The 15,293-nt window shown below is 28.2% G+C and overlaps 1 protein-coding gene across 8 annotated transcripts in view; it reads right to left on the bottom strand.

Annotated features, from left to right (window-relative positions):
* Positions 1-2,519: 2,519 nt before the first annotated feature.
* The window catches only part of LOC112692552 (obscurin), a 70,416-nt gene continuing 57,642 nt past the window's right edge, over positions 2,520-15,293 (bottom strand). For 7 of the 8 annotated variants that reach the window (XM_025567256.1, XM_025567252.1, XM_025567251.1 and 4 more), the window contains 21 exons: positions 13,401-13,645; positions 13,017-13,324; positions 12,597-12,954; positions 12,215-12,355; positions 11,964-12,149; positions 11,659-11,896; positions 11,164-11,597; positions 9,313-9,451; positions 8,785-9,245; positions 8,361-8,727; positions 8,003-8,304; positions 7,785-7,940; positions 7,566-7,711; positions 7,062-7,223; positions 6,808-6,988; positions 6,524-6,691; positions 5,690-5,810; positions 3,715-3,895; positions 3,401-3,626; positions 3,214-3,319; positions 2,783-2,920 (listed from right to left, as the gene is read on the bottom strand). In XM_025567256.1, the coding sequence (XP_025423041.1) occupies positions 2,783-2,920; positions 3,214-3,319; positions 3,401-3,626; positions 3,715-3,895; positions 5,690-5,810; positions 6,524-6,691; positions 6,808-6,988; positions 7,062-7,223; positions 7,566-7,711; positions 7,785-7,940; positions 8,003-8,304; positions 8,361-8,727; positions 8,785-9,245; positions 9,313-9,451; positions 11,164-11,597; positions 11,659-11,896; positions 11,964-12,149; positions 12,215-12,355; positions 12,597-12,954; positions 13,017-13,324; positions 13,401-13,645 (4,764 nt within the window). Of the gene's footprint in view, positions 2,921-3,213; positions 3,320-3,400; positions 3,627-3,714; positions 3,896-5,689; positions 5,811-6,523; positions 6,692-6,807; positions 6,989-7,061; positions 7,224-7,565; positions 7,712-7,784; positions 7,941-8,002; positions 8,305-8,360; positions 8,728-8,784; positions 9,246-9,312; positions 9,452-11,163; positions 11,598-11,658; positions 11,897-11,963; positions 12,150-12,214; positions 12,356-12,596; positions 12,955-13,016; positions 13,325-13,400; positions 13,646-15,293 lie in introns of all 8 variants that reach the window. The other variant, XM_025567249.1, reaches the window with a different exon arrangement.

Here is a 15,293-nt window from a genome sequence, read left to right on the forward strand (position 1 = left end):
AGAAACCAGAACTAAATAATGGTGGAAGAAGGATAGCTCTACGTTGAAACCCCTTGAAGAGAAGTATTTTTAAAAATATATCGGCCTCTAAATAAAAACTGTTAAAATTGTCTACATTATCTAATTTATATTATTACTTAAATAGTTACTAAGTTGAGTTTCTGCTAAAATTTGAAACATTTTTATTAATTATTTTGGTGTTTTGTTAAACAATATTAATTGGTTTTAAGTCCAGGTGCGGATCTAGAATTCAAATTGGGGGAGGGGTCATTTTTTTGAAAGTACAAAAAGATAATACACAATTACAAAATAATAAGAGTAAATTATTAATTCAAATTAGAATGTTATGAATGTATGAAATTTTTGATTTTTAAAATTAAATAACAAAGTTGAATCTTCTTTGTTTTATTTTTCCAAATTTAGAAATAATATTATTAACATTTATGTGTATATTCTTGTGAATACTGAACAAAGCGTTCCTTTCCCATGTTTAAACGAAGCCATGAAATCTTAAGCCTTAAAACGCCTGAGAGTAGAGAATGATCGCATGTATAGTATTTTATAACATGTTATTAGAATCTAAATTAGCGATTAGCGATGCTATAGCAAGTATATGGTATAATATTATATAAACATACGGGTAACGGATTGGGAGTAACCTAATTGGTTCCCGTTTGAAAAAAGGTATTTTATTAGGTATAGCTGAATTGGTTCCCATTTGTGTATAGGTTAGGCAAGCCAGTGCATTGAGAGCAAAAACAAAATTTTAAAAGCTATATGTATGACATATAATATATAGCAAATAGGAAAGAAATAACAAATACTTGGAAAATTGTATGACTGAGTACATTAAAGAGAAGATTACGAGAATTGAGTATTTAAGGAAAGTTAGCTTCAAATTTGCAAATCAGTGATTTTAAAATGTATTTATTATATTTTATTTTTTGTATTTCGTACACCAAAGTGATGATTAGTTGACTTCCAAATCAACAATTTAAAATTGTATATTTTTATCATTTTTTTTTTTAACATACCTTAACGCATATTAACCAAGTCTACTTTAAAGTTGACAGTCCTAAGCCTGTAAAATTGAGAAGGAAAATATGCGTAGTTAAACGGAAACAAATTCGGCTAAACCTAATAAAATACCTTTTTTCAGACGAGAACCAATTCGGCACGTAGGGTTGGAGCTCGGGAACCAATTGAGTACCAGCCAACGGATTGACAGTAATCTTACCTAAGATAAGTTATCTTTTCGTCGAAGGTCGAACATTCAAAAATTTCCGCAGATTTACTATTATATTTATATTTATTCGCCAACAACCTGGCCACATAACCTTCACTCTACGCTCTATTAAGAGTCATCCCCTATCCATCAACAATAACATAATCCCTCAACAAGACAATTTTAAATACCTAGGTATCTATCTTGACAAAAAACTCAATTGGACAAACCATATTAAAACTAAACGTAAATCTATAAATTTACGTCTTCATTCTCTAAGAAACCTATTACGTTCCAAACTTCCTCTGAGAACCAAAATTCTAATATACAAGCAAGTTATAAGATCAGCCATGACTTACGGCAGAGGTTCCCAACCAGGGTGCCGCGGCACTCTAGGGTACCGTGAACTGAAATTTAGGGTGCCGTAAAAATATTTGAAATATATATATTTTTTTTTAAACGCCTTCATGAAAAATATAGCACTGTGAGTAATAAAACAGACTATACTCTATGTCTATAGTATAAAACCTATTGTGTATAATTAATTAGGTATATATAATATAATATAATGTATTAATTGTATAACACATATAATTTTTACATAGTAATACTGAGATGTTCAATCTATTTTAATTTTCATACTGGTTCGATTGCTATCGATTTGATGTGAACTGTTTTAAAGTTATTTACGGTGAAATACTTAAATATATGATATATTACTATTGTGTATTCAGTATAAACTATAGAATATAGAGCATAGGCTATAGCGTACATCCAAATTTTTAGAAAATAATAAAGGATGCCGTGAGTCAAAAAAGGTTGGGAACCTCTGACTTACTATCCAAATCTGGGGAGTAGAAAAAAAAATCAAATATTAACATAATCCAATTCTTCCAATCTATAAACTTACTCATCATCACAGGCGCTCCTTGGTTCGTCAGCAATCAGTTCCTTCATATTGACCTAAAAATTCAAAACTCTCCTTGATTTAGACTCTCAATCTTACAAAAAACTACACACAGCCACAACTAACTATCAAAGTCCACTTATCTTTAATTTCCATTCTTTTACTAACCCAATTAATCCACGACGTCGATTAAATCGACGCTGGTCTAGAGATTTATTAAACAATTAACTTAATGGGAAATTTGAAGTGGTGTCTATGGACGCCTCCTTCTTTCAAGTCCACATGTCTTTGTTTTTTTGTCTACTATAAGCCTTTAAAATTTACTTATTATATAAACTAAATGTATACAAATTATAAATATTAATTTTAAAATAAAAAATTAAAATATAAAATATATAAAAAAAAGTGTTATTTTCATTATATATGCATTTTTTTATGATTACTGATTTACATGATTATCCGTGTCAAACGTTAGTGTTCATGCGAAACTATAAGTTACTCCGAATACATTTTAAATCAACAATAATTTAATCAATAAAACATGTACAATTACATTGGTAATAAGTAATAACATTGTATTGTTTCTAATATAATAACAGATTTAATATTAATCATAGATTAATTTGGTAAAATCATATTTTCTGCTATATTTATTTGAAGATAAGTAGTTCATCGACTACACTGTTTGACCGACCAAGTCCAATTTGCCTTGTTCCTAAGGCGCTTAGCAATTTTTGTGACGAAGTTGTTACCTTGGTTCTGTTTTCATGGTACTCCTTGGCGAAATGCTAAAAAGAATAGAAACCAAATGAGTCACAAATAATTTTGTAATTAACAAAATAATTAACACTAGGTTTTTAATTATTTTACATGTACATTTAATTTTATGTAACCTTGTTTAATTTTAAAATTTTTAATGAAGGTAGCCATATAAGTAATATTTAAATCAATGGCTTTGATGTCAAACAATTAACTATTAAACAATTACCTAATTACCTTAGGTAATTAATTAATTGATAGTAACTAATAAAAAAAAAAAAAAAAATGGAATATAACGTTATATTCAAAACCAAAATTTTACCTGTAATTTATATGAATTAAACATTGTCTTATCTCTTTTTTTAATCATATATTCCGTTGGTAATAGCCATCTGTGTTCATGGCATTCTTCTGCTGACGGCCGTTTGCTATAACACATATTATTACTTAGTAGTTAAAGTTAATAATAATTGTCAGTTGTTAGTTTTGTTTTGAATTAATTCACTTACGTTGGCGTTCTTTTAAACAATAACATTAAAAATCTTGTTGCTTCCTGTGATAGGTCTTTGTACAAGTATTCAAATCTATATCGGACAAATGTGATGTTCTGTCTTGTTTCTGTATCATTGGATCCACTGAATGGTGACATTCCAGATAGCAACGTGTACGCTATTACTCCGAGTGACCAAATATCTGAGTACGGATACGCAGGTTCGTCGCACAAAATTTCAGGGGCTGTGAACAACCAATACCAATAAATATATAATCATATAATTTAGAAATCTGCAAATATGTTTTTTCACTATCAAATTTTCATATATACCTGTGAACTCCAACACGCTGTTTGCTCCAACAACTGCTCCGAGTTTACTGACTTTTTGTGCGCACCCAAAATCAATCAATTTTACTTGTATAGTTCGCACCGAAGCCATAACTATATTATCTGGTTGTAAATCTAAATGAGCATATCCTCGCCAGTGTAAGTATTGCAATGCATCTAATACCTATATGGTATGAAAAATTCAATATACATTAGTATAATTATTAATTGTGTAAATGTTATACCAAAGTCGTTGAAATGATTATGTTAGAGCCAAGACAGGAACCGAACCGAAAAGAATCGGTTCTGGAGCCGGAACCTTTTAAATAATAGGAACCGAAACATTTATTTTGATAAATGAAGTACCGGAACCGAATCGGAATTTTTAAATTATAAGGGTTCTTTTAGGTTCCAATATTAAATAGTTTTATTTAGCATAAATTATTTGTAGTACCTATCTACTTTGTTTATAAATAATCAAGGATCCATTCTCATTATGTTTATACCTAGAACTATACAAAGTTCTTATTCTTATTCTTATTCTTTACCTATTTAAGATTATATTTTTGAAGTGTTTATTACGTGTATATTTATCACGAAATAATTATCTAGATGATTTATCTAAATAAAAACATTAATATTTTTATCTTATCTTTATAATAATAATTTGAAGTATCTTTTTATCCATCTTTTTAAATAAAATAGTTATCTAAGATAAACCATTTAAATAATTTTGAAAATAATAATTTTGTGGGTAGTGAAACAAGGAATAATAAACACTCAATATTACCGTATGCACGTTCCATTCAATTTTATAACGATTAACTTTTTTTTTTCTAGATAATCGACGACTGGGCGATACCCGTTGCCAAATGCTTACGCCCGAAATTTAATATACGTATACCTAATAGCTAATATTATACTCATATAATAATAATATAGACAATAATTGTGTGAACACATGGATATAAAACGTCAATCTTTGGCTGGAACGTTTCATAAATAACAATGTATAAACTTAGATTAAAGTAATAAATAATAATAAAGCCAACCAGTAACCACTGAATAGTGGCCACGGCTATATAGTATTAAGCCGGGTTCACATTACACCGTGACGTGTATTTTACTAGACCATGTGCTTTGAAAATGTGTGATACCAATATATATCTTATGATGATGCTATCAAATTTTGGTTAGGTACATATATTAGCAGTTTTTTTTTATTAGATATGAAATATTATCAAAAGTTTCAATAAATAATAACTTATGAATATTAAATTATATAGTAGAAATTATGTATTATATTATTATTAGGGCTCAGAAATAAATTCTCTTAAAAAGTATTAAATATGCATGCACCTATGCGCTTAAAAAAGTACAAATATGCTTAAAAAATATGCACTTAATTTTTTTTAACGCAAAAATGTTCATAGATGAAAATATTTTATTAAGTATACTTGTGCATAACAGTACAAATGTTATTAGTATATTATACTAAGCTAAACATAATTTTTAGGTATAAATATATAAGATAAAATAAAATATAAGTAAAATAAATAGCTTAAAATTTGAAATGGAGCGAAAGTTATTACCTATTTATAATTTAATTATTTTTAACCTATTTATCATATGCAATTTTTAATTTTAAACTTTATTATCTTCTAAATTTTGATACATACATTAGTTTTACCAATTATAACAGATTTTATAACAGTTATACTGTTTTATGCATTTTATAGGTCAGGAATATAAATTACAATATGTTGCCTTGTTAATAATTTAGAAGGTCTTTTTTTGTATTCTTCGTATTTTCCCAAATAATTAAGAATAAAATAGTAATTTTCACATTCTCACATTTCTATACTTTAACTGACCGTGGAGTTTCACCCGACTTAGGAGTTTCACCCTATATTTTACTTTTAATGACCAACACACCAGCTTATAATAAGTTTATAAACGATAAAAAAGTAATTTATACCTGAGTGATGATAGTGGCAACGGTTTGTTCTGAATATTGTTCTTTTGTTGATAAGTATGTTAATATGTCTGCTCCTTGCAATTTTTCTTGAATAAAAACAGCAACAGGTGCATTTTCCAACCTAAATCAAAAAGTTCATAAAAATCTGTATATAAGAATAAGATAATATAGAAGAAGAATTAAGAATTCTTTAACGACTTAAAAATTGATGATATATATGTCATAATTTAAGCCATTAAAGTATTTATTATATTGGAATACCTATTATTTAAAAACAAGATAAGTTCTATGATTTTATCATAAAAATTTAACCAAAAAAAAATATATCCAAAAATAATATCTGAGCCATAGTTTTATTCGTAGGTTAAGATATAGAAATAGTTTCAATTGAAGTATACTTTTTATTTTTTGAAATCAATAAATACATTTTTTTTATAGTATATTTTCCAAAAATATGATTATTAGCACGTTATTACTAATTATAATAAATATTATATGAAAAATATTATTCTATATTTTTTCGTAATGGAAAAGAGGAATTATGGTTTTATTATAATGAATACGTTTATAATTATGTAAAAATTATAAGATAATAAAAAATGAATATATTCCCTTGTCCCAAAAAGTATTTAAAATAGAAAAATACTATATTTTTATATGTTAATTTAGTTATTCGTGCTTATTTAAATAAATAATAAATTTCTACCTACATAATTTGTACATTTTTTTACATAGACTATTGAAATAAAGTTAAAAATTAAATCTAAAATTTACATTTTTAGTACGAATTTCAAATGATAATTTTATTTTTAATATATAAATATAGTAACTTACTTAAAAGCTTCTATGAGGAATGCTATTCGTTCGTGTTTTAAAGTTTTAAGGACATTAAATTCATGAGTAACCCGTTTTTCGGTGTCAGGTGTTATCTCCAATAGTTTTGCTACTATAATTGAATCATTTGTTGTATTTATTCCTTTAAGAATGACAGAGAATCGCCCTCTGTGTGAGATACATTGAAAAATATAACCATAAAATTATAAAATATAATTATTTAAATACAATCCTAAATATATTTAGTACATGAATATTAAAATGGATAGGCTAATTAATCATACCTAGCAATCTCAGAAATAAACCGATATTTTTCAATAGGTGGCTGTTCAGCCCATTCTATTGGTTTATATTCAAGTGAATAATCTAAATTATTGCGAGGTTCGTCACCAATTATTTCTCGGCCACTTTCAGTTATTATTTGTAAATTTAACATTGCCGATGGCACTTTCAATTTTTGAGCATCTAAATATAAATATGGATTAATTTAATTTTAAGAACTATGAATGATTAGCTTTATTTAAGTTAATAATCCTACCAGGAAAATGTGTTCGAACAACGGCTGAAGCTGGTCCGACTGGACCCCATGCAATACGATTCATTGCTGTTAATCTGAACTCGTAATTTGTGTAAGCTCTAAGGTTTTGCATAAGCCAAAATTCGTGATCAATATTTTTTGCTACCAATTCCCATTCGCTTTCTGAAACGTACAATATAATTTTGTAAATTATTTAAAACATTTAGTTCATATGCAAACATATTGATTATTATTATATTATTCAATATTAAAGTAGTATAAGTATATTTAATCTAATATAAAAATTAATTAATTTGTACCTCTATGCTTATACAGCACATAATGTTATTTTTTTTTAACAAATAATTATTGAATTAATAACTAGAAATTTAAATTCATTTTTTTAGAAAATATTTTTACCAAAAAAAAATATATAGCGGAGAATCACAATATTTTTTTTAATAAATTAAGTATTACTATAGAAAAAATTATGTATATGTAAAGTATATTAACTCTAGAGCTTACCATTTTCTCGTATTTCCAATTGATAACATAAAATTGGAGAATTTCCATCATATTTTGGATGATCCCATCGCAATAAAATTTCTGTATCAGAATATTCTTGCACTATTGGAGCTTCCATAGGCCCAGGAGGATGAGCTAAAACGAGTCTTTTGAAAAATTAAGTATAAGTAAAATTATTAATAAATGTTTTTTATTAAAAATTATAATTTCTCAACTAACCGAGCTCGAGCAGTTGTTTGTCCAAATTTATTTCTTGCTACAACTTTATAAATACCTAGATCTAATTCTGTTGCTGGGTCTAACCTAAGAATTGATCTCCCGTCATTGTCTTCTAACATTTTTATTCTATGACTTTCAGTTAGAACTATATCATTTCTATAAGCAATAAAAAATGATAAGCTTAATTTCTTTTAATAATAAAATTTTAAAAGTCTTACTTAAACCATTGAACTAATGGCTTCGGAACTCCTACTGCTAAACACATAAGATCAGCTGGCTTATCTGGTTCAACAGGTAATTTTTGTGGCTTTTCTCTGAAGAATGGCGGTTGTCCATCGATTCTTGATTCCAAAATTGCCTCGGCTTCTACATGTGCAGTTGGTCTGGAACCTATTTCTTGTTTTAATCTTCTCAATGTGTATATATCAGCACCATATTTGCTGATTCGTGCTTTTTGTTCGTCTTCAATTTCTTCGTCCATAATATCAGTAAACTTTCTTCTTTCGCGAATAACAGGTGCCTATGTAAAATATAAAATTAAATTATATACTGCAAATAAGTATTAATCTTGAGTACCTCCCAATCCATGTGTGATTCGCTTCCTCCTCTGTGTGTTAAACTTTTGCCGGCAACTTTCATGTACTCCCTCAAACGTACGGGGAAATTCGTATCTCTTAGTTGTAATAAATAAGTGTCAGGTCCATATTGATAATGACTTTCTGATTTAATGATTCCTATTTCTGTATCAATTGGTTCTTTGGGTGGGAGTTTATCTTTCCATGATGGGACATGTTTTGCCGGTTTCTTTGATTCTGGTTCTGGAGTAGGACTAGGAGTCCAAGTTAAACCAAGTGGATATATCATTTTACTTGGATGGGTATATGCAGAAGATAATGGACGGCGTCTGTACCAATTTCTACAAGATGCGTTACTATACCAATCTCTGAAAAAATAATTAGAATATTATTAAATATCCATTTATAAGATCTAAAGATCATACTTAAAGTTGTTGTAATAATTTCGAAGAGAATCAGTGTTGATTCGACTTGCTTCAGTGGATATTTCTTCACTTTGTTGTAGCCAAGGATGTTGTAGCGCATTTATTATATCCAGACGATCATTAGGATTGAATACTAATAACTTTGAGATAAAGTCTTTTGCTAAATCACTAATTTTGGTGCTAAGTGTGTAAGAACCACTTTTCACTTTATCCAATGTATCAGCATCGTTTACACAACGGAATAACGACACTCCGGTTAAAAGTAAATGAGTTATCACTCCGACTGACCATATATCGGAAGAAAGATCTACTCCTTCTCCTCTTGCTATTTCAGGTGAAATAAATTCCGGCATACCGTAGTCAACAGGTTCTAATCTTCTTCTATTAATCTTCCTGCTAAGTCCAAAGTCACATAACTTTAATGTATCTCCTCCTGGGTGAGATATTAATAAATCTCCCGGCTAAAAGTTTAGAGATACAATTAATAAATTACAGTTATATATATATATTAATATATAAAATACTTACTGTCAAACCCAAATGGGCTATTTCAAAATCGTGCATGTGTTTTAAAGCCTTTAACAGTTGAATAATATACAATGATATATCATATTCTGTGAGGAATGAATGTTTGGTTAAGACATCCAAAAGCTCACCACCTCCAGCTCTATATTTTGAGTTAAGGGAATTACAAATATCTTATTTTGATATCCTACGTAATGTAGATTAAGATATAGTATTAGGAAGAATATAATGTTAAACGTAATAAATTAAGTTTTTAATGAATTTCAAATTCAGATTTGACACTACAATAAATTATAGAGAGAATGAAGTTAAAAGAAAATTAATTAATAGGTATGTAGTATCTTATTGTACATTTCCATTTAGTTAAGCAGAAAAGTTATTGGCTAATAATCTAATTCAAAATTAAAAAATATATGTATTCAATAACTATTATGAATCTTAACTCATGATCAATATAAATTATACAGAACAAAATACTTTTATTATTTGTTAATTCAAAATTTTTGTATTAATAATCAGAATAAAATGTATTTTGAATAATAGTAGCAATTATTTACCACATAAATACAATGAAAACATGAGAAAACAATAAAATATTGTAATTACAGGTGCCAGTTAAAATCACGAAAAAAATATCACGTAAGTAAAAATCGCAAAAATAAAACGGTGAAATATTTTAACAGCGAAAACATTAATAGCGAAAAGTAAGAAGTATACCTGGATATATTTTTATAATAAATAATAATAAACATTAAAATAACATTAAAATCAAAATACTATATAAAATAAAATTTAAATTTCATATTTTTCCTGAACTTGTGTAAGTATATAAAATACATTATCACACTATGCTATGATCACAATATATATATATATATATGTTACGGCTAAAGTTCGAAACATTGTTAAAGTGCACATTATCCGGATATTGTGCACTCTAGCCACACTGGTTGGATAAAGTAAACAATTAACATTTAAAATCATAGTTTTGTACACATTTGTCGGCTAAAGTAACTTTAGCTATCGTATTATGGCTAATGTAAAATATTATTAATAAATTCATAATTATTTTTTATTTCAATAAAATTAATTAATATAAGCATTGATAATATAATATCAAATATTATAATATATAATCAATGATATAAGTTAACAATTAAACTCAGCGTTGTGCGTGTAAATCAAATTACAAAACAAATAAATGCAAATGCAAAGTATCGGGTGTTCTATGCAATTCAAAATATCATCAAAGTTTACTGTGTTTAAATAAATAATAATAAAAAAAACATTATCTAATGAATAGTATTAATAATATCTGATAAAAATAATTTTAATATTGCATCAAATGTAGTTAATTAATATTTAATTTTTAACTTATATACCGTAACACGATGGCTAAAGTTGCTTTAACCGGGTAATGTGTACAAAACTATGATTTTAAATGTTAATTGTTTACTTTATCCAACCAGTGTGGCTAGAGTGTACAATATCCGGATAATGTGGATTTTAGCCATGTTTCGGATTTTGGCGTAACATATATATATATATATATATATAATTATATAAAGCTTGACAGCGGTTAGGTTTAACCACGGCTTCTTTATTATATGATCCAAGACGCAATAGTACAAAATTACATTATTGATTATCTATTATTATTATTATATTATAAAGGTATACCCACTAACGAAAATAATTTCTTTTATTCGCTGTTAAAAGATTTCGTGATTTTTATTTCCGCTATTTTATTTTTGCGATTTTCACATGGACTCTGTAATTAAATATGCAATTAACTCTAGATTTGTTAGTAATAGTATTATACCTAATAATATAATTTTTACTATTAAAGGATACAGTTCCGTTATTAAAGTATACGTTCTAGTAGTCTGCAAAGCATCATGAATACGAATAATTCTTCTATTACTTAAATCAGTCATTATTTTCAGCTCATTGTCCATTAATCTTGTCAAGTGATCTCCTTTTGCATGCATAATTTTAGCAGCGTAATTTTTGCCCGTTGATCTTTCTACAGCATGATATACAACACCCTGTGTACCACGTCCCAATTCGTCTCCAATATCGTATAATTCTGACAATTCTTTTTTCTTCCATTTAACATCCGTTTTACCATTATTTGTATAGTCAGACTCTCGGTCTTCAACGTGTATAGCTACTGATGTAGATATTGATCCAGCTAAATTACGTGCACTTATACTATATAAGCCTTCATCTTTCATAATAACATCTTCAATACGTAGTATACAAATGTCAGGTTCTACCTGTTCAATCTAATAATAAAGGACATTGTTCGATAAATATATGCTTTAATAAAGATTAAAAATGATTTACTTTAACTCTGGCTGAATCCACCAATGGTTTCCAGTTTTTAAACCATTTTATTTCTGGATATGGAACACCTATAACTCTAGCTTCTAATTTACAATTTTTACGCAAAGTTACATATATTTCTTCAGGCCTTTTTAAGAATTTAGGATACTCAGCAATTTGTAATCGAACTCTCTGCCTAGCTATTCCATGTTCATTTGTAGCGACAGCTTCATATTTTCCAACATCTCGATCTAACATTCTTTAATAACATAAATGAAAAATAATAAATACATTTTTTTGTATAATATTTTATATTGAAAACTTACTTATTTATAAATAATGTAACATGACCATTTCGTGTATAACTTGAATCATAGCGACCACCCATTTCTATTAATTCATTTTCGAAATAATATTGCATTTTAGGTTTAGGATATCCATAGACAAACCAATATAAGTTTACATTGTGACCTTTAACTCCATATTGTGTATCATGTTCTTGATGTAAGAATCTGTAAATATTATTTTAGTAATAACTAAATAATAACAATTACGAGTAGTAATGTAATAATTTTACCTCGGTGCTTGGGCGTAGTTATCATGAGGAGGTCGTTCAATATCAAAGTCTTTAGGGAAATAAGGGGATAATTCTGGATTAAAAGCAACCCCTGGAGGTAGATAAGGAGTAAATTTAGGAGGATCTGGCTCTAATCTTTCTCTGAAATACAAAATTTATAATAATTTATAAATTAAAATTTTAAACTATAAAATTAAAGCGAAAACTGTCAACGACGGAAACATGCGAGACAAAGAAATATATAGTTTTAAACAAAAAATAGAATTATTCTTTACTAAAATACAAATTGATATTATTATTTATTTTCTTTTTAAATCGGGTTTTCGTGTTATTAAGAGTCCATCTTAGACACGTTTCGCATTATATAAATTCTCAATCTAACCTGTATGTCAATACGAATGGCGAGGGATCACTTATTCCATAGTTGTTTTCTACTCTTACTCGGAATTTATAATCTCTAAATGGTATTAAATTATGTACATCACAAACACAACCTCGAATACCAGCTCTAACTGTAGACCATTCTCCTTTTGGCTGTTCTTCCATTTCTACTAAGTACGTAACTGGAGTTCTAGGTGTGATCGGTAATGACGGTTTCCACGAAAGTGTGAGTCTCTTATCTGTCATACGGATTATTGTAGGAGGATCAGGTAGTGGTAGATGTGCCCCAGTTGCACGATAACGATCATAGTCTTTGTATAATTCCCCAACTGGACGTTTTGATCGTGAATCTAAACCATCTGAAATAAAATCAAATTAATTAAGTATCTCTTTTTTTTTAAATTTTTTTTTGATAACTTACTATCAAATATTATGCTCGCTTCACAATATGCTTCTCCATGAGGATTATAAATACGCAATTTATACCGACCAGAGTCAATAAGTGGATCAGCGTGTAATATTTTTAATCTTAATAATCCAGAATCTTCTTTTTCCATTCTGATTCTTTCGGTTTCATACAATCTATTTGTATCCAAGAACCATTCGTACTCTGGTTCTGGCCATCCAGTTGCACATGCAGTAAATTTAGCCGTCATTCCGTCAAATACTTCACAATCACCGATTTTCTTCATAAAAGATGGTGGCTCCTGTTTTCTTGATTCATCAATACTAAAATAATTTATAAATGTATACATTATGTTGATATATATATATATTTATATGTTTGTAAACATATTTATATTACATTCGAGGTGCTATGGCAAGTTGTGCTTCACATGTGGCTGTTCCATCGCGGTTAGTAGCAATACAGCTATATAATCCTGCGTCATCAATATCGATATCACATACAGTAATACTACAAATCTCGCCATCACGCTTGATTTTGTACTTGGTGCCATTCGTTAGCTGATGGCCATTTTTATGCCATACAATACTTGGCGATGGAACTCCGGTAACTCGGGCATGAAATTTAGCGTCTCTTGAAAGTAACTAAAAAAAACAACGAATTAAATATTTTATCAGTGCCGTCCTAACTATCAATAACGCCCCTAGAGAAACAATATTTGGCACCCCCTCCACAACACCAATTTTTTATAAATTATATAAAAATTACTTTTATTCACAAAATTATAAATAAAATTATAAAATATGTTTATGTTCATAAATTACGTATAATTATGAATTATGCATAATATATTTACAAAAGCATTCAGGATAAATATAACAATTACCTTTTATATTTATAAAACAACATAATAATAATCAATAATTATGTTCTTATAATTTTGCAACACAGACAGTGCCGGCGCAAGGGGTATACAGAAAGTGCAATCGCACAGGGCTTCGCGCTTTTATTTTGTAGTATATTTAGATCCGGGGTCTCATGTTTATAATTTGTACAGGGCCTCGCAAATCATAGCGCTGGCTCTGAACACAGATATAATATTCCAACGTTTGAACATTATGTATAAAACTCCCTTAAATTAAGCAAAGGCATTTTTTCTTGATTTAAGTTTTGAAAACTTTTCAACAAAATTACGTTCCTTGTTTCTGAGTAGAGTAGGTATTGTGTATTTATTACTGCGAAAGCCCGCAACTGGTGAGTGCTGATAATCACCTAGTGAACGTCGACATACACTTACCAAATTGGTGAATGTTGAAAAATTTAAATCTATAGACATGTACTATTGAATGTTGACATACACAACACGGTTTTGATTAATGTTGACATAGGTTACGTATTCGCACATTATATTATAGTATTACATTATATTACATTATATTATATTATAGTATTATAGACAATAATATAAAATAAAAATTATAAGTTTAATTATAAATATTAAAAATTACTTTTATTAATTATAATTATTATTATATCTGTATTATTAATTTAAATTATGATTATTTTGCCATACAAAAATTATTATTTTAAAAAAATAGCGAAAATTGTTTTACTTATTGCAACATGACAATATACAAGAATAGATGATGCAAGAAAGAGGTATAGCGTTGATTTTTTCAATATTCAAAAAAGGAAACAATAAGGCTCAAAAGTATATAGTCACGTCAGTAGATGAGCAATCCCTACAATATATAATGAATTGTGACACTGCTTAAGAAATGTGGGATAAATTACTTAACATGTACGAATAGAAGTCAGAGTCGAGTGTAACGCTAATTCAACAAAAGTTCTACAGCTATGTTATGAATCCAGACGACAACATGGCAAGTCATATTTCAAAATTGGAAAGACTAAGCAGAAAATTAATACAACTCGAAGAACCAATTTCAGACTCAATGCTTATGACAAAAATAGACGACCTTGCCAGAAAATTACAAACATTTCTACCGTGCATGGATTCGATACCAAATATAGACAAATCATTGGCTAATTTTTCATCTTGACTCATGGTGGAAGAAACTAGGCAAATTCAAAGGCATGAAGCTCAGAGAGATATTGCAGGTAGTAGTGAATTTTCTGCAAAGAAATCGTTTGTATCATATAAAGAAAAAATTACGAATATTGGGAATTCTGAAAACCAACAGAATAATGATAAAAAACCAGACAAGTGTAATTATTGCAAAAAACCAGGACATTGGAAACGTGATTGTAGGATTTTCATAAAAGAAAAAA

Source organism: Sipha flava, unplaced genomic scaffold (genome assembly GCF_003268045.1).
Source record: "Sipha flava isolate LNK unplaced genomic scaffold, YSA_version1 74_pilon_pilon, whole genome shotgun sequence".
Lineage (NCBI taxonomy): Eukaryota > Metazoa > Arthropoda > Insecta > Hemiptera > Aphididae > Sipha > Sipha flava.